Source organism: Aptenodytes patagonicus, chromosome 5, assembly GCF_965638725.1.
Source record: "Aptenodytes patagonicus chromosome 5, bAptPat1.pri.cur, whole genome shotgun sequence".
Classification (NCBI taxonomy): Eukaryota; Metazoa; Chordata; class Aves; order Sphenisciformes; family Spheniscidae; genus Aptenodytes; species Aptenodytes patagonicus.
This window is the reverse complement of record NC_134953.1, coordinates 32,790,105-32,817,616: the sequence shown is the minus strand read 5'-3', so window position 1 is coordinate 32,817,616 and position 27,512 is coordinate 32,790,105. Positions and strand designations below refer to the sequence as shown.

The 27,512-nt window shown below is 41.3% G+C and overlaps 1 protein-coding gene across 1 annotated transcript in view; it reads right to left on the bottom strand.

Moving 5' to 3' along the window:
• Nucleotides 1-8,901, bottom strand: part of PPP2R2D (protein phosphatase 2 regulatory subunit Bdelta) — a 31,322-nt gene extending 22,421 nt beyond the window's left edge. Inside the window, exons 1-2 of the mRNA XM_076339248.1 lie at nucleotides 8,804-8,901; nucleotides 8,313-8,405 (exon numbers count right to left, since the gene is read on the bottom strand). Of these exons, the coding sequence (XP_076195363.1) occupies nucleotides 8,313-8,405; nucleotides 8,804-8,810 (100 nt within the window). The 5' untranslated portion in view covers nucleotides 8,811-8,901. The remainder of the gene's footprint in view (nucleotides 1-8,312; nucleotides 8,406-8,803) is intronic.
• Nucleotides 8,902-27,512: the final 18,611 nt, after the last annotated feature.

The window sequence follows — 27,512 nt, the reverse complement described above, 5'->3', positions numbered from 1 at the left end:
ATACAGAGAACGGCAAGGAACCATCGTTTCAGAGCAACTAAGTGAAGATTATTCAAATAGAGTCAAATAAAAAAAAATATAAACGGAGCAAGTAAGATTAGTGAAAGGAAAAAGATAGAGAGACCCATTAGAGGGAACAGATTATCAAAGCGATTGAAGAAATTTAGAGGCAAACACCTGCTAAACAGTAAATAATACAAAAATATTTTCAAAAACAAAATCATATTTGAGCGTAACAAGTTACAGACACACAGGGCCTTAGAACTGCTTGTTACTTGATTTACAATAATTGCAGGAGAACAGTCCCCAAACATCACCAGTGGTATCTATTTGCATTAAAAGTCTTCTGGGGTGGTGTCCTGGTCTGCCCTGGAGAGGGGAAGCAGCTGGTGTAAAGTTTGACAGTTCTTCAATTTGAATCACTACAGTTATCACACCAGGCAACAGCAGAGAGCTGCTGGCAGGCACTCTGCTTCTAACCAGACCCTACCCTCGTCCTCTACACGTTGGGGCAGGCAAACACTATCAGAATTTCAGTTACTGCAGGTTTCTGACTTCAGCACTGATTTCCAGTCTTCAACCTCTCCCTTCTCTCTCATTTCTGTACCTTTTGCTGATTTGCTTCCGGGTCAATGAGGATTCTCCATACTATAGCTGCCAGAACGTTCAATGAAAAAGAGTGGCATTACTCTGCAATGAGGATGGACTAAGATTGGTATTGCTGTTATTGCTCCTAAAGTATTTCCTAAAATATTGTTTCTTAATTTAACACTTGATAGAAATCAGATTTCTATCTCTGAATTGTACTGCAAGGTGAGCTGAACTTTAAAGCTATCAATAATCACTTGACAATATACATATACATTGAAGTTACTCAAAATCACCTATTTTTCAGAATATGCCACTTTATATACTCAATTTTTAGATTTCCACTGCTATGATTTATTGGAAGAGTTAACACAGAAGTGAGATGGATCAGAAGTCAGGAGAATAAACCAAAGGTGATGTAGTTTTGCTCAGACCAAATTTCTTCCAGCTTACACTGCTAAGCACTCTGCCAACCTAAAGTATCCATTAGATCTAACAATTTTTTATGCCCTAATACTCAAACAACTTGCAAAACGGCTTGAATTGCCTTTATGTAACCTGGTAGAGTTTAACTTAGTCCAAAATAACTCTGCTTTTTGAACTAATTTAAATCACTGAACAGATTTAAAGTCAACCAAGGGCATGAACAGGGCACCTGAGCTGCTTCAACAGAAGTGCAGCAGCTTGGCCAGTACAGTACAGCTCGAGAAGCAACAGAAGCTGGTTGAAGTCAGCGCTGCCGCCGACAGGTTGTGGCAAACTACAAACAAGAGCATTTCTCTCAGAAAGACTACCAGCTTCTGTGTGTTCTGGACCCTGTCTGGAGCTAAGCCACTTGGCTTCTCTGAGAAGCAAGGGCGCAGAAGCCATTCTGTTCAGAGCGCTGTAACAAACTGGTAGAAAAGACACAACATAAGGTGTCAAACTGTTCCCAAGACCTGTTCCAAAGGCCTGGCTGCCCAGCAAACTCCCCCAAACCAAACACCTGTCCAGCTGATTTAACAGACACCTAAGAGTCTACATCTCATAAAAGACAATTAGTGCAATTCCCTCATTTATTTAAATTTGCATTTTCTTTTCAGTGGAACCAGATCGTCATTTGACGCTGCAAGTCCTTTGAATCACATTAAAAACCCCCTGTCTTCACTCAGTTTAAAGGGCATGTAGTTGTCTGGATGTGTTAGTACAAAGAAAGGGTAAAGCAGCAGCAAGAAAAAGAGAGTAGTGAAGCCGAAGTTCAGTAAGACAGAAATAAACTTTACTTTCATGCTTGCCAAGGCTTGCCATGCCTTTTCTTACAAGCAATGAGAACTTATGGAGTCTATTTATAATATTCAGGACATAAGCCAGTATTCTGTATGCAAATCTATTGCCACAGTATTATTTTTTTAACCTCTGGAATAGTAATTCCAATAACCTTTCTCCTACTGGAAGTATATTTAATTAATTCATGTTATTCTGTTAAGTATTTTCTAAGTAGTTAATTGTCATGCTTTTCCTTGTACTTTTAATAAGAGTTAATAAAAGTCTTAACATGATGGGTAAATAAAATTTTTTGCCTGGTTACACCTTTCACACCTTCTTCTCTTTTTTTTTTTTTTAATTTTAATAAAGTGGATTTTGTCATTTTTTATTAAGCTTTTCCCGCAGATGTTAAAATACTCAACAAATGGCACAATAATGAGAGTGCACATGGGAACCGTATCAAAGATTTCCTGGGTCACTGGGTAATACAACCTGCTGTCATCACAGCCTACCATTCTGAGGTAGGAGAGAGAGATAAATGGCAGCGGCTTTCACTGTTCACAGATTAACAGTATAGATGTAAAGACTTGTACTAATTTCTGTATTCCCACTATGCAAAATGTTTTATTTTGCATTCCCACCTTACAACTCTGCAATTGATACTCAATGCTTACGCAAACTGTTTATCATTCATTCATGAGTTATGCATTCCTGCAGCTTCACATTTTAATCAAAATATCATCCAGCTACACCTAGTAATTTGTCCTCTCTTGTAGCCTAGTGATTGCTTAGTCTTTTAAAGGATTTTCTCATCTATTCTTTAATATTCCACTTGCCATCTTTCACTGGTACTGAGAATTTTTTCTCCCCTTAATGCCCATAAACCTACAACCTCTGTAGTTTTCTGACAAGATTGTCCTAACTTTCTTTTATGTATCTGTGTCAGGAAAAAGATGCTAGATACAAAAGTTATGGGTCAAGCGAACTAAGGCATTTATGAACCACTTCTGACAGCCTTTAAGGTCTCCACCTAGGCCGTAAATCTCCTAGTTTCCTTTACAAAAAAGATAAATATCATTTTCACAATTCTCAGAATGCTAAACATTTTTGTATATTCCTGCTCCTCCTCCTGCCCCTGCAGTTCCATTAACCCATAATGCGCATATGCCAGAAAAAAAAAAAAGAATCAAAATTTGATACCATGGTAGAGATTACAGATTTAAATTCACTGTAAGTATGTGAGTTGGCAGGACAGATTCTCTTCTCCACAGAAAACAGAGAAGACATCATTTGACATGACCACTTTTATGAAGCCTGAAGATCACCTGGAGCTTTTAAAAAAAGCATAGCTATTCACTTGTAAATCTGGGCTTCCTCACTATGAGCAGTCATACTCTAAAGATTATGGGAGAGAAAGAAACTCCAAAAAATTTCCTAATATAGCATTTCTCACACACAACACCTTGTCTTAATAGTCTCCAGAGTAACTTATACATTAATATACAGTAAGATAGTGCAATTTACTTTCCAGTGGTGTAACACCCTGGTTTTTTTGTTGTCTGACAGAACTGAATTCAAAAGAACACTTATTATTAAATACTACTGGCTGAGACCAACATTTTTATGGAATAGAGTATTGTGGATCAAAGGGCGAAGACAAATTCTTGGTCCATGGGTTGTACAAAGACTCAAGATTAAAGTGGCCTACCTGAAACATTAAGACTACTTTTTCCAACAGGAAACCACTACAGAACACGTGCTCAGGTCAAAACTGTTTGCAAAGTATTATTTCTGCCCACACTTAAAAAACACCAAAACATTTCCGGAAGTCAGTATTACGTCATCATATGTATCACACAGAACACCATATACAACACACACAAAGCAGGGAAGATCAACAAAACTTTCAAAATCTTTGGTCCCTGCAAGAAACGGTGGTTCTTCAGAATATTCACAGCAGTCCTTTGAGGAGTAGAGATGTGGTAAACTGTTAAAGGATCAAGGCAAAAGCACACTACTACATATCACCATAACCGGGGACAAGTGCATAATGTTTTAGGGAAGGCAAAAGAGCAGGCATCTAAAGTCCTGTTAATGGCAAAACACTGTCGAGGAAAAAACAAAACAAAACACAGCTTAAAAGCCCACCTTCTGCCCCATTCCAGTAGTCAGCAACATCTTCAGGGATAACCAATTATTTACAATGAAAGGAAACAATACATATGGCTTAATAATAGAGTCATTATTACTGTATTTTCCAGTTCTTACAGAAAAAAAAATAATCTTAAAGATAGCAACCAGTTCTGTCATTTCTTCCACGCAATTTTAACCAGATGTCAAATAGCTGTACTTCTTCTGGAATATTTTTTTTTAAAGTCTAAAGCAAATTCTGGCATGATTTCAAAAACAGTGAGAATAGGCCAGTTAAATTCCTGAACAACACATGAGAACATTTTTAAACCACTGATTTGTAAAGACGATTTAACACTAAGAGTGTTTTTAAATCTCTTGTGTCCGGACTTGAGAACAATTACAGGATTATAGTCCAATATATTTTTATTAGATCATGGTTTTCTTCTCTACTTGTGTTCTGCATTCTGACAAACTTCTGATATGGACTTAGTGCTGTAACAAGCTTGAAAAGGAGAAGTAAAGAATTTGTTGAACTGATGATAACAAGGTATCGTTTAGTTTATCAGTGCTGTCAATACCAATTAAGAATTGTAGAATTTAAAAAACCCAGTATTTTTCTTTGATCTTTAAATGGAGATACAAAATTTCTTAACAAGTGGAAAATCCAATACAGCAAGACAAGTATTCTGAAAGTCAATGACAGCTTTTTTTGAAGAACAAAAGTTTTGCTCATGTGAAATACCTTACAAAGGTTCATCCTCAAGAATGGGAGCTTCCAAGGAGCTCTTGTCTATTACGAAGGGCACCATATCCAGCATTTATGTGCATTTATTAGTGCATTTATGATGTGCATTTATTAGTGCTTTACACTCAGCTGCTTCAAAAAAGGTTTCAAATATAACACTTAAAACAGTGTAAGAAGCTGATGAAGCTCCAAGAGGAAAGCAGTACCTGTTTCATTTAGTGGAGTAACCATACCCTTAAAGCTGGTTGTAGCTGAAACAGGAAGATACATCTAACCGGTGCCAAATTAAAACAGCATTTACAGAAGGGAACAGTTCATCACAATCCAAAACCCCATACTGGCTGCTTTGAAAAATCCAAAGAAATCCCAATGTCAATAACGGGAAACCCACGATCTCCACAGCATACAGGTTCACATTCTGACAAGGATTAAACATTCTTCCCAGTATTTCCAACTTGTCACTAGCACAAGTCAGTTAGGAAGATTTATAGTGCCCACTACATATATATAAAAATATATTCTGTTAATTACATCCAGAAATGGTCATGGATTATATGCAGAACATGTGGCCCAAGGGAATTTGGGTATATCTGTACATTATAATAAACTGTTTCACATTTTACTTGCAAAAAAACCCAAAACAGAACTTTTCGAACATGCAAAACAAATTAAACACTGAAATCACAAAACTGATTAGGTCTCAGGCAGCATTATTAAAAAAAAAAAAAAAGCCTGTATTTAGAAAGCTACTTTCTACCAAAAAAAAGTAATCCAAGAATAACAAGTTGCACAGGCAATCAGTATGATTTAGTAATCACATGGTTTTGCACTAACAACAAAATTACAACAAAATTTTAAATTACTTTTTCTTTTTAAATTAAGCTTGTTGCCATCCTCAATATCAATTCCTTCATTCAATTCTGGTTTATCCTCCAGTCCTCCCTCTTTGAATCCAATTAAACTTTTCTGCTTTAGAAAACTACTTATTTCAATAACTAGTATATTTTCCTGATAGTTTTGAAATGGCCAGATTAGTCATATAAACACTGCTCTTCTATTTATTTAAAGAGAGCATTGTACAGATTTCAAAGATTACTCACTGAAGAAAGTGAATACACAGAAAAGATGAAGTGATTTTCTATATTAATGACCTAATTAGAAAAAATCCGGGGAATAGAGATAGCAGTTGCAAATCTAACTATAGCAATTTGTCATAGCCATGTTAATATTTTTATTAAAGTAACACATGTGAGAAACAACTATTGAATATAAAACATATTCTAGAATTGCAATTCAAGAAGAAGTGACTTTTTGGTTAAGTTGCCTGACTATCAGGCTTCGTAATTTCAACTACTGAATGAACCACCTGTAAGAACATTTAGCAAAAAAAGTCTGCATTTAATAAGTTTGACAGCTACTTTATGTTGTCATTTTCAGATTTCCTCTATAGACCTTATCTTTCACAAAACAGAAAAGAGAAAAAAAAATTACAGAAATAGCAAGTTTTCACTATCACAAAAATTTACATGAAATTCACAGTAGTTTTATGTAATATTTGCAGCAAGGCTATTTCAAGGCAACAGTGGCCCATCAAATAAGTTTAGATGTGCAGTTTGGTAAAAGATGTTTTAAAAAATGATGATGAGTAAGTATTTTCAAAACTGGAGCCAAAAATCTAGTAATGGAATTGCACCGTTATTGCATACTGCTTAATCAAATTCAGGCAATTATTAGCAAATAAATTGTATATTTTCTTTATTTAATTCTGATTTCAAGGCAGAAACTAACGGGGGGCGGGGTGGGAGCCCACAAACCAAAATAAAGACAGTGAGTCACAAAAACTGTAAGTAGTTCTTGTACTCCAGTAGGAAAATGGAACTCTAGTACCAATTCTGCAAAGCCAGGTGATGAATGATTACTTATATTAATTGCCCTACGAATAAAATTAAATTCCTCATACGTAGTAGCATCACGCACCATCTGAAGTCCTCACTCCAGGAAAAGTCACGTTAATAAAGTACATCTGGGAAAATCCAGGGTAAAAGTGTTGAGCATTATCATCACTATTTCCCCTTACTACTCCTAGTTACTCAAAATGGAGAGCTTTTCCCCTCTCTAACTGAAGAACTCTGCCTCGGTGATGTGTCTCATCAGTAACGTAGGTTCCTCTTTGAACAGTCCTGTTACGCACTTGAATAATTAACTGGGTTTAAGACATATTGGTGTTTCAAAACCAAGGAGCTTTCCAGCTCTACACAAACTCATGTTGCTCAGTGATTGACTGGGAAGTAAGGTGCTCATAGAAATATATTTTTTGCAACACGGAGAACTGACACTGATGATAGTTACTAAGAAAAAAAGGACCATTTGGGAAACTCATAAAAGCTACTTAAATACATTTTCATAAGAATTCTGGGAACTTCAGAACAATAGTACAAGTTACAAAATATATTGGGGGGGGGGAGGGGGGAAGGAAGAAAACAACAACTAAAGTCCGAGTACTAGTTTCTCGAGCAGTTTTCAAGTCTATTCCTCCCATAGCTATTATTTTAAATGGAATGCCAAACAAGTGGCATGAAAATGAAAACACTGCCAGCATAATTTCCCTGTAGTAGACAGTAAGAAAAAATATTTACTGCATCCAGTAAAAAAAAAATCCAAAACCCAAGACGACCACACACTGGCAGTATAAGTTGTTTCACTTAATACAGTAAATACAGCTATTTCAGTTAGTGCAGTAAAAATCAAATAAACAGCACAGTATTACGTTTCGCACACATACTTCACACCCTCTTCTCTAAACAGTATTACCAGCCTGAACAGAGAAAGTTTAGGAAAAAAAGAACTTTCTCATCAAAGTCGAGCAAAGCTTCACATCGTTTCTACATACTACAGAGAAATGCTTTTTCCAATTAAAACATTTCTTATTTTCTACTAATTCGAAAACATGCTGCACTTCGAAAGTTTCATAGAGATGTAAAGGTGTGCCCATTTTCCCTACTTAAAGATCCCTCTTTATAGCTTCCAAACGTTAACAAGTAGGAATAAAATATCTTCACAGCTGCAGAAAGCCTTTAAACCCTACTTTTTAAATTAAGCCCAAATGACAGACCTGCACACTCTCTCTGTTGCTCTCTTTGCGTCAGAGTGAAACTTGACAAGCCTGACAGACTCCATTTGTGTTTTTTTTTTTCCCCTGTGTTTTTTTTTTTCCCCTGTGTTTTATCACTGCCATTACCTTTTCTCCCTAGCGATTAGAATTAAAGAACAGGAGGAAGCCACCGTGTCTTCTCTATTATGCTCTCCCGAAAAAAAAGCACATCGCACTGGAAGCACAGGCACTAGCTTAGTCATTGCAACACACACCCCATCCTCCGAGCCTCGGGCACGGACTGGGGAGATGCTGCAGCTCAGCCATTCCCAGTCTCGGCTCCTTCAGCGCGGGCGTGACACAGATGTTGAGAGAGGAAAAAAGGGTGTTGGTGCCCATGGCTCCGGCGGAGCGCGAGTCGGGACGGGAGCCATCGGCTCCGGGAGCCTGTGGCACAGCGCAGGCTGCACGACCGCGGACCGCCGAGGCCCGGCCCGGCCCTCCCCTTACCTTCCGCCACGTCCTCGTCGATAGCCCCCTTCACCTGGGAAAAGCACCACTGGAAGTCGTTGCTGCCGCCACCACCTCCACCTCCTGCCACCCCTGAAGAGGGAAAAGAGGGCGGTGAGGGGAGGGGCGCCCGCCCGGCCCGGCGCCCCGCGGAGCCCACGCCAACCCTTCGGCCCCCGCTGCCCCCGAGCCCGGCCCCGGCCCAGCCCCTTCCCCAGCGGGGCCCGCTCCGCCACCGCACGGCCCGGCCCAGACCAGGCCAGGCCACACCGCCTCGGCCCCACGCCGCGGCTTGACCCGGTGCCCCACGGGGCAGCCCCGCTCCCCACAGTCCCCCCCCCCGCCGGCGGGGCGCTGCCTCCCGCCACCCAGATCCGCGCGGTGCGGCCCAGCCTGCCGCGCCGGCTCGCGCGGCAGCCTCCGCCCGGCGAGCGAAGCGGAGCCGGAGCCGTAGCCGTAGCGCAGCCGGCCCGCGGTTCGCGCGGCCTCACCTGCCATGTCGCACGGTGCCGGTGAGGCGGGGGCGGGGGGCCGCGGGGGGAGGCACCGGCCGGGAGCGGGTTGCAGCTGCCGCACGGAGCTGCCGCCGCGGGAGGTTTCGGGGTTTCAAAATGGCGCCCATTGCCGGTCGGCCTGATCCGGTGACGTCATCGCCCGCGGCTCCCCTCAGGGAGGGGGCGAGCGCGGGCGGCCGGGCCGCGGCGGCCGCCGGGTCGGGAGGGGCCCTCCCGGCGGGGCGTGCAAGCGGCGGGCAGGGGAGGTGGAGAAGGAGGAGGAGGAGGAGGAGGAGGAGGAGGTCCGCGCCGCGGAGGCGCGTTCCGGGCGGCAGGGAGCGAGGGGCTCCAAACTCACCGTTACAAACGCACCTTTACGTTAAGGGGCGCGGCGGGCCGGGACTGCCATAACGGCCTCGGTCCCGGCTGGGTACCGCTGTGGAAATAACCTTTTGATATGCCTTCTGATTTATTTTTACTTTTTTTTCCACCCGGCTGTTTAATTGTGATGTTTCTTAAAAATACGAACGTGCTTCTTGCTTATTTGCTCTTTCAACCGAGTGCCAGACCCGGGGGCAGTCTAAGGCTCGCCACGTACAGCCTGGCGTGGGGCGAGCAGAGGGGAGCTGGCCTGGCCTAGCCTCCCCGAGGAGCTGCGGAAGGCCTTGCCGGGCAGTGGGGGATTATGGAAGGTCAGGGCTTGTCTGAGAGCGGTTTGGGGACCAGAAGTATGCGAGGGATGGTCCTGTTCAGGCAGGCAGCCCGTGGGGTCTGTCCCCTGTCGGGTTTTGAAGCCCAGGTGGTGATAGAGCTGTGATGGTGTCAGGAAATACAGCTGGTGTCTTGTAAATAGAGTATAATTGTGTGCACCTGGTGCCTTAGAGCATTTAAGCTCTGGTGTTTAGGTAGCGTGCCTTCCTGGCATTTCTGGAGTGCTGTAGAGATGCACGCTCCTGTCTTGTAAGCTGTGAGTACTACTGATGTTCTGTTCAGTTTTGGCCTCTTATGCTGATTGTTTTTTTTCTAAATCAGCATAGATAGTGAAAACTGTGAAGATGTAATTTTTGCCCCTAAATCCTAAAGAGCAGAAAGAAATCAAAATTAACTTTGTGTTTTTCCAAAACTCCTGCCTTAGTGTATTTTTGACCTATATGTCTTTCAGAAGGTGGTATACAGTGAACTTTACTTTAAGCTTTAAAGCGCTTATCACTTCTAAGTGCTTAGAAAGGTAACAGGTCTATGTTGTCGTGTCTTAAATGTTGGGTATGTTTCCTAAATCACGTTGGTTGTAGGAAATACAAGCAAAGTCATTGATGAACAGAGGCCTGGTTAGTTGTGATCTTGAATGCAAATGAGAAAAGAAGTATATCCTCTTCCTTATGGAGTAAGGGTCTTGTTAGTGATAAATAATACTAAATAAAGTGCTCTGCAGCAAGTCTTCCTCTCTTACTGAACTGATGTTCACCTGTAGATGCCTTGGGATCTTTCTGCAGAAGGACTTAGTCTGACACTTGCATGATGTCAGTAAGGTTCCTCTCAGAGATGATTTCTGCTCTAGGCTTGCAGCCTCTTCCTGATACCTTAGATATAGAAATGCATTTGACTTCAGTTTTCTTTATAAAGTTCTTGGTATGATGTCTGTGTCCATTTATTAATTCATTATTTGATTTGTGGTGTTTATTATGCTGTGTATTATGTATTTAAGAATTTAAATGAAATTATTTTCAGCTTAGTCTTTTGCATGTGTCTCCTTTGTAGGTATAGGAAAGTAATCTTTCAAGGCAAGTGGGTATTAGTTGCATTTTATTTATTATCTAGTCTCTGCTCTTCAGAGAGAACTTACGGAGCAAGTTCTGTGCTGAGCAAAACTCCTACTTGTCTGTTGAAAGTTGTCCATTTTATTTCTTGATTGACTTGCACATGCAGCCCATAGTGATTAGCCAGCTATATCCATATATAAAATTAATGTTATATGTGTGTCATAATTTTATGGATACCTGAAACTTCTGTATTGAGAAATGAAGAGTATTTCACTAATGGAAATCCAAACGGTATTAATTTTATTTTTAAAGGAACTCAGTCTTGAATTTTTTATATTTGAAGGGTTTTTTATTGCTTTGTATCAGCGACAGAAACATTTAAATAAAAAAATTAAATTTATGCATGCTATGAGCAGAATAGGTATAGCTCAACTGCAGGCTAGGCCTTGTGCCTTGAAATCTTACTTCAGCTTGAAGTAAACACTGGCTTTGTTCCGCTACTGAACCGAGAGGGGAGGTTTTATGTCACACTGTTGGCCCGAGTCTGCTTAAATCTTGATGACAGCTACTAGTCATGAATCAGGTCTATGACCTGAGCTTCTAGGAATTTTTTAACAAGAAACATCAATTTAAAAGTTAAATAAAAAATCAGTGGAAACCCAGTATTCTTACCAGCTTTTTTGCATGTGTCATGTTGCTATGATGGTGAGCTGTATGTGTAATGGTAAAACTTCAAAAATAAATAAAACTGTTGGATATCTCTTGCGTCTGTGTTTTGGATGTCTTCAGCCATCTAGGGAGTGACTGGGGAAGGTGGAGGACAGCTGCTGCTCAGTGCTTTACAGCCAAAGTCACTCGATGCAAGCTGCAGCAAGGGAAATTCAGATTAGATGTAAGGAAAGGGCTTTTCACAGGAGGGTGGTCTAACGCTGGAACCAGCGGCCCAGAGGTGGGGGAAGTCCCATCCTTGGGGAAGGTCTTGACTTGACTGGTCGAGGCCGTGAGCAGCCTGATCTACCTTTTAAAAGTGGCCCTGCTTTAAGCAGGGGTTTGGGCCAGATGACCTCTGGAGGTCCCTCCCAACCGAAATGGTTGGAGTCTATAATACACATTCAGTCTTTCTTACCTTAGTAATTTTGTATGTCTGTGTGTTGGTTTTTTCACTCTTCTGTGCACTAATGTGCTTTTGGAGTGAACTAGATGCCTTTATGTGCCATAAACTTTTGTAAATTAATGAGTATGTATAATCTGAGAGAGAATTCAAATGTTGATGTAGGTAAATTGTTTTGAGGCTATTCTGCTAATTGGAAAACTGAAATTAAAATAGCTATTAATTAAGTTAGTCTCTTGAAATGGGTGCATGCATTTGTTCATTTTCTAATGTATGCGATTTTATGAGCAGGATGTTTTTTAAAGTGTTATATTCTCGTGAAGTGCTGCTTTTTTAAAAAAAAGAAATTCACATGCCGAATGCACCTGTTCTCATTGATTATATTGGAAAGGTTAAGTAAAATGAAGGAACTAGTTAGTTTTTACAAGCTTCCTAAAGTTTGGACCTCAAATGCAAAAGAATGTGTTGATAGAGAAAAATTCAGCCCACTGTGATGTATTGGGCGTTTTGCAGTTTATGAACCTGTTTACAGTTGTCTGACACTTGTGTGGGACTTTCTTAAAATATTACTCTGCTCACTTGCTTCTACCTGGAAGTTTGTGTTGGTTACTTGTATCCGATTGCTGGGAAAGTTTTCCCGTGCTCAGGTATCCATGGACTGGGGAGCCTGGGGGGAGAGGCTGTTGCACAAGCAGTGGGATGGGGGTGGGTGTAATACATTTGTATAATTCTCAGAATTAAAGCACAGAGTGTTTGTGGTGGCTGTTCCCAGTTTAATGGTTTAGTGTCATGTATTTAGGAGTTGCACTTGGAAGAAAGTGACGCTTTGCTCTTGCCACACTTAGCAAGAAAAGCTACTGACAGCGATGTTTCCAAATGTTCTCTCGAAATAGTATCTTGCCCAGCCAGCTGCTTCGTGCCCCCTGACATATGCTCTGTGAAATGTTGTTGCCAACTCATCAGCAGTTGTTTCTCATCGTATTTCCCATTATCTGTTTATGATTAAACAAAGCCCTGAACTCTGCGGGTGGTTTGGGAGTGGCCTTTCACTACTATTGCTTTGAAAACAAAGCATGCTGAAAGTGTATTTGTATTTTCAAAAAACATAGTGCAAGCCATAGAAATAGCGTTTATCATAGAGTGAAATACAACTGCTTGGCATACAGAATCAGATTTCACTAATAGATACATATCACATGCTAATTGACATAAAAACATCTGATTATTCTTAGGTGAGAAGAGCAACAGATTTTTTTCCCATGGAATTTTTGTCAGTGTTCCAAACTTCAGAGAAAACCTGTGGTTTAGAAGTTGGTATGGTAAGTTATTAGCCCTGTATTTAGTCTTATTACCTGTATTTTTTTACACTGTTTATCAATATGGTATATAAACATATTCTGGACTTCAGTCCTCAACCTTAGACTGTCTTTGTTTAACTACAGCAGTTTGCTGCCCTTGTCTTTGCCCCCCGCTCCCTCGTATGTGGATACCTGCTCTCAGACCTGTCCCAAAGCCGTGAGCTACAGACCCTGCTCTCTCTGGAATATTGTTATTTAGACTCTCCCTTTTTCTGCACCAAAGAGTCCTTGTATCCAAGCTCCTCAGTAAAGTAAGTCCCTTTCTTCGTGTCCAGCCTAATGTCCTAAAACTTGCGGTTCAGCTTTTCTCTTGGCTTCCTGCTCTCCCGAAACACCAGTCCTCCAGGCAGCACCGTCACCTTTCCCGCTGCCACCAGACTGCGTGATGCATTGCAGCCACCTCTGCCAGCCTGGCCCCAGCTGATTCACGGCACCGGCGAGGGGAGCTCTTCCAGGAAGAAGCAGCACAACCTTTTTTCCTAGCGCTAGTTTGGCTGCTGCCACGCGTTTCATTTGTGTGTTATGGATAGCTTCTGTATGAGGGAACGGAAGGGATGATGGCGTATGCTTTGCTCTCTGTTTACAGCTGCAAAGGCAAATTGTGCCCTAGTTAGCCACAATTTCTTGTCCTGCTTAACTTCCAGTAGTATTGTCAGGCATTTCACACGGTTGTTTAGAGAGGAAAGAATGTGAGGAGAAGGGAAGAACCGCAGACTTTCGCTGCAGCTGACAGTCATGATGAATATACCTTGGGAACATCAGCTTTAGGCAGTGATTTTTTTCCCCAAAATAGAAACAAAAGAAACTCTTCGATAGCTGAATCACCTCCTGACTGAAGAAAATGTCTGTTCTATTGTGTTTTTCATGCTGTGATCCAGTAATTGCTCTCTGGCATTATAAGGAAAGATCTTGAGCTAAACAAAAACTTCAGGCAGCTTCTCAGCACTCTGAACACTTCTATATAAAACACTTTTTTAGTAGTGTCAAAAATGTGGCTACTTGGAAAGGATCTTGGGAACAGCTGCTTTGTATGCCTGGTTGAGGAGCCACAAGAGTTTTCTACTAAATTGTGTTGGTGTGGATTTGAAAGTAGTTTTGCATTCACTCAGGACTAAGCCAGGGATTACATTTCATTTTGTGCAGTAACTCGCTATTCCATGAAATAGTAGTTAGTAGTAGCTAAGATTAAGTTTTGAGATTGCCTAGTTTGGCCTTTATGGCCCAGCCTATGTTGACTGGGAAAATTATGAGTGACTTTACCTTTGCCTTTCCCGCCCTTTTCTCCTCTCAGGTACCCTTTAGCATATTGCAGTCAGCTTTGCCATCCTGGCAGACAGGCAGTAATTTTGATCAATGCTATAACCTTCGTATTTTGGCTTGTCATTTCAGTCCACGTGTACTCATGGTTGGTAGTTGGCTTCTTTATTTAATTTTATTCTGTGTTTGCTGTAGCGCTACGCCACCACCAGCATGCCCTAGTCTCTCTTTCCAGCATGTTTCTCCTCCTGCATTGAAGCCTTCTGCTGTTTGTCTTCATTCCGCAGTCTCTGATTATGCCTAGGCGGCTGAAACTGTTGTCTGAAAGCTGAACGACCCAGTTTCTCCAGGTACCACTGTCAGCAGGAATCAAAACTCTGCCTGTTGCCCTGATCACTCCAGGGCAGGTTACTGGGGCCCTTCAGAGAATGCTATTGTAGAAGCCATATTTTTCAGCTTTTTTCTTCCAAAATGAAGTCCTTCCTTTAGAGCCTCTTTCCTGTCTCCTGCCCATAGTACTGCTTTACAGAAGTAATGTGGTTGATGGTAGTGGGTAATAGTTGCTTTCGATTCTCCCTGAAGGTGGGTTACTTCCTCAGTGGTGGATCGTTGGACATTTAGCAAAATATTCTTACAACAATTCCATGTGGTTTTGCATCTGTTTGCACTCTTTCTTCTGGTTGATTTGGCTCATACAAATAATTTTAAAGCATAGAGGACATGAAATATGGCTGTGGACATGCTCTGTTTGAATGTAATGAGGTTGTAATTGCTTCGATCACAGCTGCCCTTAATTTTTAGTTCTGAGTATGTTCTGTGAACATGTAAATCTGTTTCTGCATTTCAGTTTTCTTCTGTCAAGGTAGAAAAGTGCCAGCAAACCCTAGATGTTGTTTCCTATGTGTGCTTTTTTCCCTGCTGTCAGGTAAAGTCCTTAAAAGACCTCCCTCCCCGTGCACAGTTTTCCTTGTTACTCAGCGCTACTGAGGGTTCTGTGATTTATTTGCATGAAAGCTAGGAATTCCATCTTGTTTCAAATTAGAGTCATCTCAGTTAGCTTTAAGGTTATTATTTCCTTTGACATAAGTGGTTCTTTGCTTTGTCCTGCCCAGAGCCAGTCCCTGCCATTTTGCTTCAGGGCTTGTTCATCACAGTTCGAGACACTCGGCATTGCAGAGGTGCTCTCCATTTCTTTCTCAACTGGAATAGCTATCAAAAGGAACTGGGTGTGTTGTTATAGTCTTTCAGTTTAAAATGGGAACCAAATATTTGCAATCTTGTTAATGTAATGAAAACCAAATAAATCTCTGTTTTGTCACTTGCTGTGTTTTCTACTAGTGGTTTAGAAGCTAGCTTCCCTGAACGCATGGTGGTCTCTTATCTAAATAGACTTGGTTTGGGGGACAGGCGGTGTCACTTCTCTGTGACTTGCTGTCCATCCAGAGATGGCCCTTTATGCTATTTTAAGACCTATGCAGCTGATGAACTATGAATATCTTGCGACAATATTCACTTTCAAGTTACCTTTGAAGGGAACTTGTATTATTTGGTTTGAATGGAGTTGCTCATCCCTCTGCTTCTCTCGGATTAAAGTACAAATTGTCTTGATTTCACAAGTCAGAAAAGACGGATGTCAGGCACAGAAGTGAATTAGTCATATCTGTGATAGCAAGATTTCTGTTCTGTGACACTTTGCTAAATGTCAAAGTCTCATTCCCACCCAGCCGCAGCTGCTCCATTTTGTGCAACTTCAATTAAAACTTCAAAATAATTCCAAACATTTTTCGGTTTGTCCAGCCTCACCCAGATTTTAATTGCAACCTGTGCATTTTCTACTGGAGAAGAAAAGTTATAAACCTGTCACAACCAAGTTATGAGTCACTTCTTTAGCTAGGTGTGGCCGCAGATACTCCACTCCTTTGACTTTAAGAAGTCAGTCATTACTCATATTTTAACAGTATGGCAAACTAAGCATGGTATAGGACTTACTCAACTCTGAAGTATTTCTTCCTGCATAAAACTAATGTGGATGCTTGAGGGGGGAGGAAAAGAAACAGAAACACTTCTCTTTGAAATGAAAATATTTGAATTCTGCTGTAAACACTCAAGTTAGGAAAACACCTATTTATTTGAACACTGGAACAGGCTGCAAAGAGAAGCACTTAAGACCAGTGTGTTGTGATATGCAGCTGTAGGAAATGGCGTATTTTTCTCGATGCAGCTTTTCTATTTTGAGATAAAGGCTTGAATGAAGACTATTTTTTTTCCCCCCCCTCATACCATGCTGATTGCAGTGTATGATTTCAGGAGGGGGCAAAAGACCAAAGGGCCGTATAGACCAAATTCATGACTTAAAAATAAACGAGATTAACAAGCCCTTCTACGTTCATTGTTAGCTACTGCAGGAAATGCATGTTCTAGCAGCAGTGCTATAATAAACCCTTGGGGTAGTCTGCTCGTGAGGCTTTGATTTGGGAAAAGTGTTAAGCGAAACTCTCAAACAATGTGGAGGTTTGGTTGGTGTTTTTTTGGGGGTTTTTTTTGTTTGTTTTTTTGAGAGGTGGGACTAAATGAAATGTTGAAACCTTTTCACAGCCAGACAAGTATACTGCCTACTATTTGTCCAACAGGGTGATACGAAGTTTGGTTGGCTTCCAGACCTATCATTCTCTTAAATTGTTTGACTTTTCAGTAGGAATTAAAACTGTATTGAAAGTAACATAAGAGTATTTAAGCTATAGTGAAACGATGGAGAAAATTAATGTTGAAATAAGTAGCAGTAACATATGCTAGAGCTAAGTCTGGTTGGAAGACTCAAAAAGAATACTTGAAATATCGGTAGATATTGGTAACAGAATGTGCGTTTTACTACAGACTCAATACGGTACAGTTTTAAAGGCTTGTAAAATTCTTCTATGTTAAATCTGTCTGTCCTGTGCACCCTTTAGCATTAATGGTGTGTGAAGAGGAGTAAATTCCAAACCAGTGAAAGTTGCCATGTGTATTTGGGATAGTTTTATTGCACCGCTATGCCAGTTCAGGAATGTAAGTAGAGACAGGGATGGTCTGCTGGAAAGGCAGGCTGTGTGCGACAATGCACAGCTCAGTGTAATGCCAAGAGCTGTTGCATTAGAGTGCTTTTGTGCTTCAGCCTGTGGAAAACAGTGGGCAACCCTAATGCCCCACAGAGGGCTGCTGTCCCTGTGCATGAGCTGCCTCAACACCAGCTGAAGTTATCAATGCTCTCCACTGATGCCAGGGAGGCTCGGGTCATGTCTATGTACGCTCGTGTAACCCTCAAAAGTCCCTATTATTCAAAATATATATGCCAGTGATGCATCAATTTGCTATGAATTTCACACACGTGTTGCAGGTCTTCCAGAATGTTAAACATAAGTTTCTATCAAAAAAGAGAAAAGGAATGTTATTGCTTATGGTAGTTACAGTTTGACCTATAAAACATGGTAGGAAATAGACTTGCAAGCCTTTAAACGGGTCCTGGGCTCTAACCACTGCGGGACAGCCATGAATGTATTCCTGGGGTGTTGTAGCGATGTCACCGTGCTGCAGGCACATGCAAGGCCAGGCATCAGAAAAGGAACAGCAGTCAGGAAACTTAGCGTAGCTCGAGAGACTAGCAGCTCATCGCAAATTCTTAGCTCTACAACAGAAGCCCTTAAGTGTTCATCTGCCAGAACACGTGATGTCACAGATAATCTAAGAAAAATTGGAGAGCTGTCACCATAGTAGATATTGTTATGTGTTGGCTACTGGTATTATTGGCTAAATGTTTCTGCTCAAACTGGTCGGCTAAAGAAAGGGCCATTAGCTTCTGTCCTCCAGTGCTGAGTGAAGATGTAGCTGTGCCCTCAGCAGAGCTGTTAAATATGGGCTTGCACTGGGACAGTAGCTAGGACAAACTACAGTCTGAAGAAAAGGAACACAGGTGTTTGCTAAATATTTGTTTCAATTATTTGAACTACCCTCTATTCTTACCACAAGCTTATAAAGTGTTTACAGCCGCTTCCTGATTGAGGATTACTGACTGAAATGGAATATCCTAGTTGTATAAGAATATAAGTTTTATTAGTAGTGCAAATTGTCTCTACTTTTAAACGATTTTTTAAAGTCAAAATTCCAAAATGAAACCTTTTGCATTGATACATTTACACTTCAATGTCATAAAAGCTGCCAACAAAGGCATACCCATAAAAAAAAATTAGTATTAAGGTTCTTGTTTTGTTGTATTACAAACACTGATTGATTACTTGGGAAGATGCCTTCAGGGAGGTTTGCTGTGATAAGAGTCACTAGGTACAAGTTCAGCTGTCTTTGCTGGTTTGCTTTCGCTGTCATCCAGACAGACAATTTTAGTTGTATATTCAGATTATTCCAGTGTTGCAGTACATGTATGGTTAATGCTTTTAAACTTTACTGCTTTTTGCACAGTGTTTCCAAGGTTTAACCTTTCTTCTTTATCCACATGCCAATATTTTGTCAAAACTCTCCTCTTCTCATGTCTGGGCTATTGGAGCCTTTCCCTTGGTGGTGACCTGTCCAACCGTGCATTTGTTCAAAACAATTCACAGTCCTGCTGCTGATGCTGACTCTTGGCTTACTGCTCTGATAAAAGTGCACGAGCCCATTCACAGGTTCTCCTGCATTCAGCATATCAAAAACAGGCATTGTACTTCTCATTTTACAAATCTTCTATAGTAAACCCTTTTGTTATCTTAGGCATGTAATAAATACTAATTCTTGAAGCATCCCAAGAAAATCCAAAATCCCTCTTGAGGGCTCCAGCCCAGCGAATGGCCACAGGGAAGCAAGGGAGCCCAGGGCCTGTGTGCCTTCAGCCTCCCCGGATAGGGAGGGCGGGAGAAGTAGTGATAAACAGCCAGTGAAATTATATCAATTATAAGGTCACAGAAAAACATCTTTCCATTGAGAGCTTGAAAGCACTGCCCTGAGCAATGTTGCTGAGTGACATCCGTCAATCCAGTTTAGTTTGGAGTTGGTCTTTGCTTTTTCTCCATCCTATATGAACCTCTCAATTGCTTGTCTTGCACAAGTACTAGGTCCCCCTCCCAAATTCAGCCATCAGGTTTCAGGCACTCTGACAGAAACTGAGAGGGGGGTTTTTCCTCTAATCAAAGTTGTTCTCTCCAGTGATTCTAAAGATGTGGGAAGCAGTAGGGAGAGTTGGGCTTGCTAATAAGCCACTACACCAAAGTCTCTTTATGGCAGACTTTTTTTTTTTTTTTATAGGAAGTTGAGCTGCTTAAAATTCAGAGAAGGGAAACTTATTTTGAAGTACGAAGCTACATAATGCATTTCAGAATAGGTGCTGACCTAGGGAAGAAGGTGCCTGTATGGGTGGCTTGCAGAAACAGTCACAGCAATGAGATAGGTTTCTACAGTGCTATTCCTCCTGCCTGTGAAATCAAAAGTAAATTAGTGTTCCTGTCAGAGAGGCAAACTGATGGGTTTGAAAAAGCTGCCATCTCCCACCTTGGCAGTTGAAAGCTTGTTGCTTCTGAGGAACTGGATGAGTTTGGTGTCTCTTTCTGAAGCTATCTGCCTGGAAATGGCTTAGCAGCTTCTGTGGAGGTGGTTGTTATCTCCTGTCTTTATGTTCCTCTCCAGCTCATGGCCTTTTTGTTAAGTGTCAGCAGAAGTGTGCTGAGATGTGGAGATGGCAGAGCCTGGGAACAAAATACCTGTCAGTTCATCAGCAGTTTGAAGTAGCCTGAGAGATTGCCGGGGGCAACAGATATGGATGAGACAGCAGAGAAAATCCGGGCACACCAGGATGTTCAGAATTAGGCAAATACCTGAAATGACCAGGGTGAGATCTAAGAGGGCCAGGCTGTTGGACAGGGAGGAGGTTATTGTGTGATTGTAGAGTTGCTGATTATTGCTATTGAGGGCTGAGATGATCTGAGTTCCTGCTTGTCTGCTCAGCGTTATGACCTTGCCCGTGTGCCTTACCCATTCTGCTGCAGGCACTTAGCTTTTACCCTGGCTCTTTCAATTACTGGGTTATGGAGGTTTATGTTTGTCCTTGTCTTGAGAATTTAAGCTATGGTAACTATACTCAAACTGCTGTGTAAACTGACAGTAACATGGATAGATGCTGCATCCCGACACTTTTGTGCAATCAGACAGAAAATGAAGCTGGCTTCTGGGAATTAGGATGTAATGCTAATAGATTCCTCCTCATTCGGAGCATTGTTCAGGTAGTTTGTATCAATTTCATACTGTTTAGGCTAAATAAATTATGGACAGTGTGTTCTCGAATCTTATCTTTCACTACATGGTGGCAAGAACATTGTCAATGGGACTGATGTGTCATTCACAGGTTTTATGTTTACACTGGTAAGGGAAATTTGGATAACCACTGTGGTGTAGTAAGCTAGCACGAGGTATTAACTACAGCTGTGACCATATAGTTTTAAATAGTGGTTGAAGTTATAAGGATTGTATTTTGATTTCTTTTGAACTAGTTAGTAGTCTGCAATTAAAAACTCATACAAATATGCTGTTATCCATCCAGCAAATTTAAAACTCATGCAGTGTTAAAAAAAACTTTTTTTTTTTCCTTTGAAGTGCTATACTTCATTTTTAGAATCATAGAATCATTTAGGTTGGAAAAGACCTCTAAGATCATCGAGTCCAACTGTCAACCCAACACCACCATGCCCACTAAACCATGTCCCTAAGTGCCTCATCTACACGTCTTTTAAATACCTCCAGGGATGGGGACTCAACCACTTCCCTGGGCAGCCTGTTCCAATGTTTCACCACTCTTTCAGTAAAGAAATTTTTCCTCATGTCCAAAATACACATGTTGCTGACTTTGACCATTTGGTTGTGATCTCTTGGATTCCCTTAGCAGTGTCAGGACATTCGGTAAAGCAAAGCTTCCTGCGCCGAAGCAGCTCCTCCTGTCTTCTCTGGAACCAAATGTTAGGGTAATTCTAAACACTAAATAAAGTTCCTGTGAGAAGTTTAGCCCCTAGGCTATCAGATATTCAAATATACATTGTTTTCCTAAAGTAGCACCTTTTAATGTGTTGCGAATATTTATTTTTTTTATGTGGCATAATTGATACTGTTGGTGCTAAACTATTGCATGTTACTAGCTCTTTTTGTACAAGAAGAAAATGGTTTGTCATGTTTGCTATTCTGCTTATCTACTTTCCAGTTGTAAATACACAGTACTCATAATTATATCTTAGTATTGTTTTCTGTGTGCAGTAGTGCTCTCTGCTGTCCTAGAGTTACAACTGCAACAGGGAAATTTCATCTGCTGTAGTTGATCCTTTGCTATCCGAGGCTCAAGTGTTTTGGGTACTCTATGGATGATTTCACACCCCTCCTCTGAGATACTGGCCATTAGTAGGATTAACTTAATTGAAACGAACGGAATAAATGCTTTGCATTCAGACTAGTTCCTGGCTTGTAACACGTCTCTCTGCAGGTGGTAAGATGGTGTTTCCTCTGCCTTAGAGCTGGGTGCGAGGCCAGGCTGGGCTCCGAGGGACCCGTGGCCGCTGGGGCCACCCAGCACCTGGGTGGGAGTCCCAGGGCAAGGGGGACTATCTGAGACAGCATGGGTTTTGACCAAGATCTGGATGATGCCAGCTTTAATTTCCTTATAATTATAAATAAAAAATTAGGAGTAAGTAAGTATATTCCTTAGTCTTTGAGGTAGTTTGTGGATGATATAGAAACATGTAATTTTAATTGCTAAAGCAGTAGCATTTTATGTACTTTAAATCATTCAGTGTTCATAGCAACCTCTGCTTGTAGGTAAAGACAGTTGCGCTGTCCTTGGGAAGTGGAAGGTTTTCAAGGACTAAAGTTTACTTCTGAAGTTATTCCTGTGGTTGGGGGGCAGGGAGCATGGAGTATAATGGCGTAAAATGGGATATAACGGGGTTTTACCTGACAAACCCCTGCCTGGGAGCAGCAGCAGTCGTGCCCGGGGTCTGGCGACTGTGTGTGTGTGGAAATCGCTCCTTTTCTCTGTCCCTTCTCCTGAAGCCTGGGGAGGTACACGGGCATTCACAACAGAGTGGTCTCTATTCTGGCACGAAGTCCTCTTGGATTACAATTAACTTTTATTTCTGGACACTAATACTTGATCCTGTCTCGTCACAGGATTAAGCAGGGACAAAGGAACTTCATCGGCTCTAAAACAGCACTTGAAATCCGGAGTAAGAACCTGTCTCTAGTTTTCACAAAAGCAGAGAACTGAGGATCAACAAAACAAATAATGAAATAGTCAGAGCAGAGGTCAAGAGTATTAAACAAGAAAGCTGCAGAGGGGCACAGAATGAAACGTCCCTTGGAGCACATGCTTATCCACAAATAAACCCTTGTTAGCAGCTACAGTGCCCATGTGAGTGTGTTCATCACCTGTCCCACTGTACCTTGCTCTGCACAAACAGGAGCGTTCCCATGCAAAGCAAACCCCACCAAGGCAGTTTCCCCCTTGCATTTATGGAGAAGGAAACTGGCTCTCCAGGGATTAGGTGGCTGGAGGATGGTGCAGTAGGCAGCTGTTGCATATTAAATAGTGGGATAGAAAGGTAATCTGTGACAGGCTGCCTGAAGTGGAAAGACCATGGATTTCATTTTCTGTGTCAGCCTGAGAAAATGTTTGGAGTTTCTGCTTGTATTTTTCTGTAGGTGGTGCCTTTTTATACACAGCCAAACCTCAGATGAGGATTTGTTTTTTTGTGGTGAACTTTGTTTTCTTGGAAGGATTGTCTGTGCTGCTAGCAGTAGAGCACAGAAGGTCTTTGCGAAGCGGTGTCCTAAGAACTTGCAGTTAAAACTTTCTTTTTGCTTTCTTTACATCTCCAGCTAAATGCTAGTAAGGACATTGTCCTTGGAGTGAGACGTGCCCTTCCCAAATAAGGTATTGCTTGACAGTAATGAATCTTTTTGTTTCAGTTGTTTACATAGAATTAATTATTTTCAGTGCATTTGTTCTTAAAAGATCCAGAGGGAAACAAGCAGTGGTTTAGGTTCCACTATGTTTTTGAATTATTTTGAGCTACTTCCACATCATGTCTTTGATCTTGACAATGTCTTTAAGTTCTGATTGTTGTCTTCCAAACTTGTGAAAGCTCAGGATCTTCCCCACCCAAAAGCCAGCAGTGACACTTGAGACTTCACCTTGCTAAATGGTGACTTACACCTCGTGCACCCTCTGTGGTCCCCTCTGCCCAGGCAGGGGTGCCTCGTGCTGTGCCCTGCTGTTCTGAAGGGCTCGGTTTCCCCTCAATGGTCACGTTTTTGATGAAGGGTCAGCCCTACAGTGTTACTAAAGCCTGTGACTTGTTCTTTAGGTTTCTTTTTGTTTTGTGGGTTGTTGTTTTTTTGTTTTGTTTATTTTGTTTTTTCCCCCCTCCCTTTTGAAATTAAGGAGTGGTACTAGAACACATGTATTCTACAGTTTGTAAATTCTTGGCATGCAATGCCTTTCTGTTTGTGGAAAGAGAAAATGTTTGAAATGGGAAAGACTTTTCAATTAACAACAACAATCAAGTTTTTTAATTTTTACAATTTTTCTAAACCTTATGGTGCTTAAAAATATAAGTAACATCTATAGCCTTCTACAAACTAGGGGAAAGTAAATATAATGGCTTTCATTGAAATTGCTATATTTGCTTTGCTATGGCTCTCCATCGAAACTATAAATTAATCTTGATTGTTCCATCTGCAATACGTAGCCACTTGGTGGCACTATTGTTCCTTATTATACCAGACTCACTAACTGCATTTTCTAATAAAAACTATTTAAACTTTTGGGGTCTCTTAGAAACAGTTTCTCCACATGAATGAAAATAGGAACAAGTAGGATTTTTTTTTTTAAATGACTACAATATTATGGAGATTTATCATAATGGACTGGCTTCTCTAGGTCATGGTTTTCCATCTTTCTTTAAAGTGAAAAATGTGTAAAACACAGGGAACCCATTTTCAAGTATTCACACACTCTGAGTCAATGGGTAGAATACTAATAAAGGAAAAGTGTTTTGTATGGAAATGTTCCATCACAAGTTAAAGGTTAAGGATTCATTTTTATACTCCATAAGAATGAATACATAATTGCTATCTACTAATTCAGAAAAACGAGTGATGGATTAATAACTACAAGACCAAAGGCATGACAGAGAAGACAGATGGCATGGTTGGTTTAAAAAAAAAAAAAAAGTAAAAAATTCCCTAGGACATCTACCATTCATGTTTCTTTTTTCCTTCTCGACACTTCTCATGTTTTCTTTTTACATTGTGTGTACTGAATGAGGGCGGCTCATCACCACAGAATAATTGTATATTCTGCAGCATAAATCAGTTATAGCTGGCAGCTCCAGGCAGCAGCTTCCAGGTGATGGTGCCTGGATCGCCCCAGTTCATGTTGGAAGTTGTGCTGTATGATAGGATTTAGGCAAACCGGGTAGTGAAAACCCTTGTAATGGCATTAGCTATTGGCACAACATGAGTTTGGACAGCAAATTGGAAAGTTTCTGGTCTTCAAACTGTAACTTGCAATATTTTTGAGTGATGATACTCAGCCACTAGTGAAGACATTTTCTCTTAAGGAGACATTAAAATCAAGATTGCCATAATATACTGAAATGCTGTCTTGAGAAGTTGCATTTCAAAGCATAAACCTTCCCAATGTAGATATGAAATTAAAGCAATAATAAAAGTACTGAGAGCCATTACATTGATAACATTGTCTCTCTCTGACATCTCTATCTCAAATCATCTATGTTTTTATCTTTGGGCATGTAACGTGGAAGAAATGCTTCTGGCTCATGCTGTACGGGGGAGTAAAGTCACAACCAAGGTCCAGGTCTGACCCTTTGGTGGAGCAGGGAATTGCATCAGGTTGGTCTGACTCCTGGTGTCGGTGCCCTGTTGCCTGGGGTTGGCCTCTGCATCCCTCCTCCTCCTCCTTGCCTGGTAGCTGTACTGCATAATGAACCCAAAAGGGTGTTTGTGGCCAGTTACCTACTGCAGAAGCACTTTTCTTTCCTTACCCTGTTCACCGGTTATGCCCACACATATCTTCCACCTCATGTGCTCAGAGGAGGGGAGAAGAGCTCATCTTTTATTTTTTCCCCTCTTGATCTGCACCCATCTACACAGGCAGCAGTGTTAAGCCTTCACCCAAAATGCTTCGCTAGCTGTTTTGCTGACCCTTGTGGAAGTGGCTTTTTTTCACTCTAGTGTCAGAATGGCAATTATCACTGGGTTGTGAATAGGTCTGTTCAGGAAATCCCCTCTTTCTGCTTTAAATATTCTTTAAATTCCATGAAAAATAAAGTTAAATAAGTTTTTAATTAAACCTGGAAAATTCATATACTTCCACCCGTCCCCCGTCCCCAGTTGTATTTATTGAAATGTAGCTTTCCTTAGAAAAAACCTTTTTTTTAAATTTTATTTTTGTGAGCAACCTTTATTTTAATATTTGCCAGAAACAATTTCAGGGCCTGTAAATCTGGAACACTGTATTTCCTCTAATCCTACAGTGCATTAGATGATGCAGCTGATTTAGAGTTTGGGGAAAAAGAAATCTCAACGGCTGCTGTTAATTTCTGGAGTATTTCCAGAGTAACGCAGATACGCTTGCTTGTTGTTGGTCAGGTGTCTGATGCACGTTCATGTCTGGTATGGGTTGACCGGGTGGTCTTAGGAATTCCCATCACAATTTTCTCTTATAAGGCAATCTTTTCTTAAATTAAATATTTTGATAAAGTATTATTTAAAGATACTTTAAAATGTTACATATAGTAACTGGTTTCATGGCTAATACACTGTGATTGAAATGGTTTTGTGGCAAAGACTCTGTCTTCCTGCCACGACTTCTTTTCTCTCTCATTTCATGCCGAGAAAAGGTGCAGGTGTTCAAACCTTCTGGGAGGAATTTGTGTTTGGTTTGCATTTCAGTTAGCTCCTGGGCGCATGAAGGGAAAGCATGGCAGTTTATAGCAAAGACGGGCATGTTAATGAATCAGACTTTAAAATCAGGTGATGGGGAGCAGTGAGGGATTCTCCTTTGGGGCTAGAGAGATCCTGGTAACTCCGGTGACGTACTGCTCTTGCCCTGGCATGGTACAGTGGCAACTTTAGTAATTTCATTTGTTCAGGACAGGTGGCCAACAGCACGGATACGCAATGTTCCTTACACACTGCTGGACCTGACTGTGCGGGTGGTGGCAGCCTCTCCTTCTCTCCCTGCAGCTTTTCTGTGTGAGACTTGGTAAGGGAGGACACAAACCCAAAGGTTTTATAGCCAGATGCTGGTCTCCTGGGTTACTGAGCCACGGAGACTTAAAATCCTTCACAAACAATGCTTTTGTTAAATATATATGAGTATGAATTCAATTAAAATAGGTAATACTTTATGAATAATTATGGCAGCAGGCATCCTCCAATATTTAATGTAAGGAGCAGAACAGGATATGCACCAATGAACACTTACGGATATTTTTTTGGACCTCCAGCATTAAATTTTTGCCACTCCTCAGTGAGGCCAAGTCTGTCCTCGCAGGTCTCCTTTATACAAGAGGAGAGTTTGCAGGGAAGATGTCTTTGCATGGAAGTTTGTGTGGAGTTTGCAAGGAAGATGCATGCAGTTTGCAAGGAAGAGTCCTTCGTTTGCAAGGAAGATGCAAACAGTGGAAGGCAAGAAGCCAAGCCCTGCATGCCATGGCACGGTCTGTGTCCAGGGGCAGCTCTCAGAGCAGGGAAGTGGTTTCTCTCGATCTCTTTGTGTAAGGAAGGGATCCGGAGAGAGCACGTAGTGCCCAAGGTAAGTAAGGGTTGGACCCTGGCTTTAGTCAGGCACTCGGCTCAGAGCCAGCTGAGGCTTCTGCAGCACCCAGCGCCCCATGGCGTACACAGAGGCTTCAGCCAGGCGCTGGAGTTGCTCTGCTGCTAACGCTGCTCCCATCACCCATGTCACTTCTCCGTACTGGTAGTTTGACACCTTGTGAACTTTGTATGAACAATTCATGTATCTCATCAGAAGGCATCTCTTGCATTAGCCCCTAGGTTACTTCCCTTCCCCTTTGCTTTTCTTTGACTTAAATGATTTTCAACAAAAAAGAATTAGGCAAATATAGTTGGAAAAAGAGTTAATCCATTGCTTTTCATGTCTGTTCTATTGATGCATCTTTCTCGCCTAAAACCTG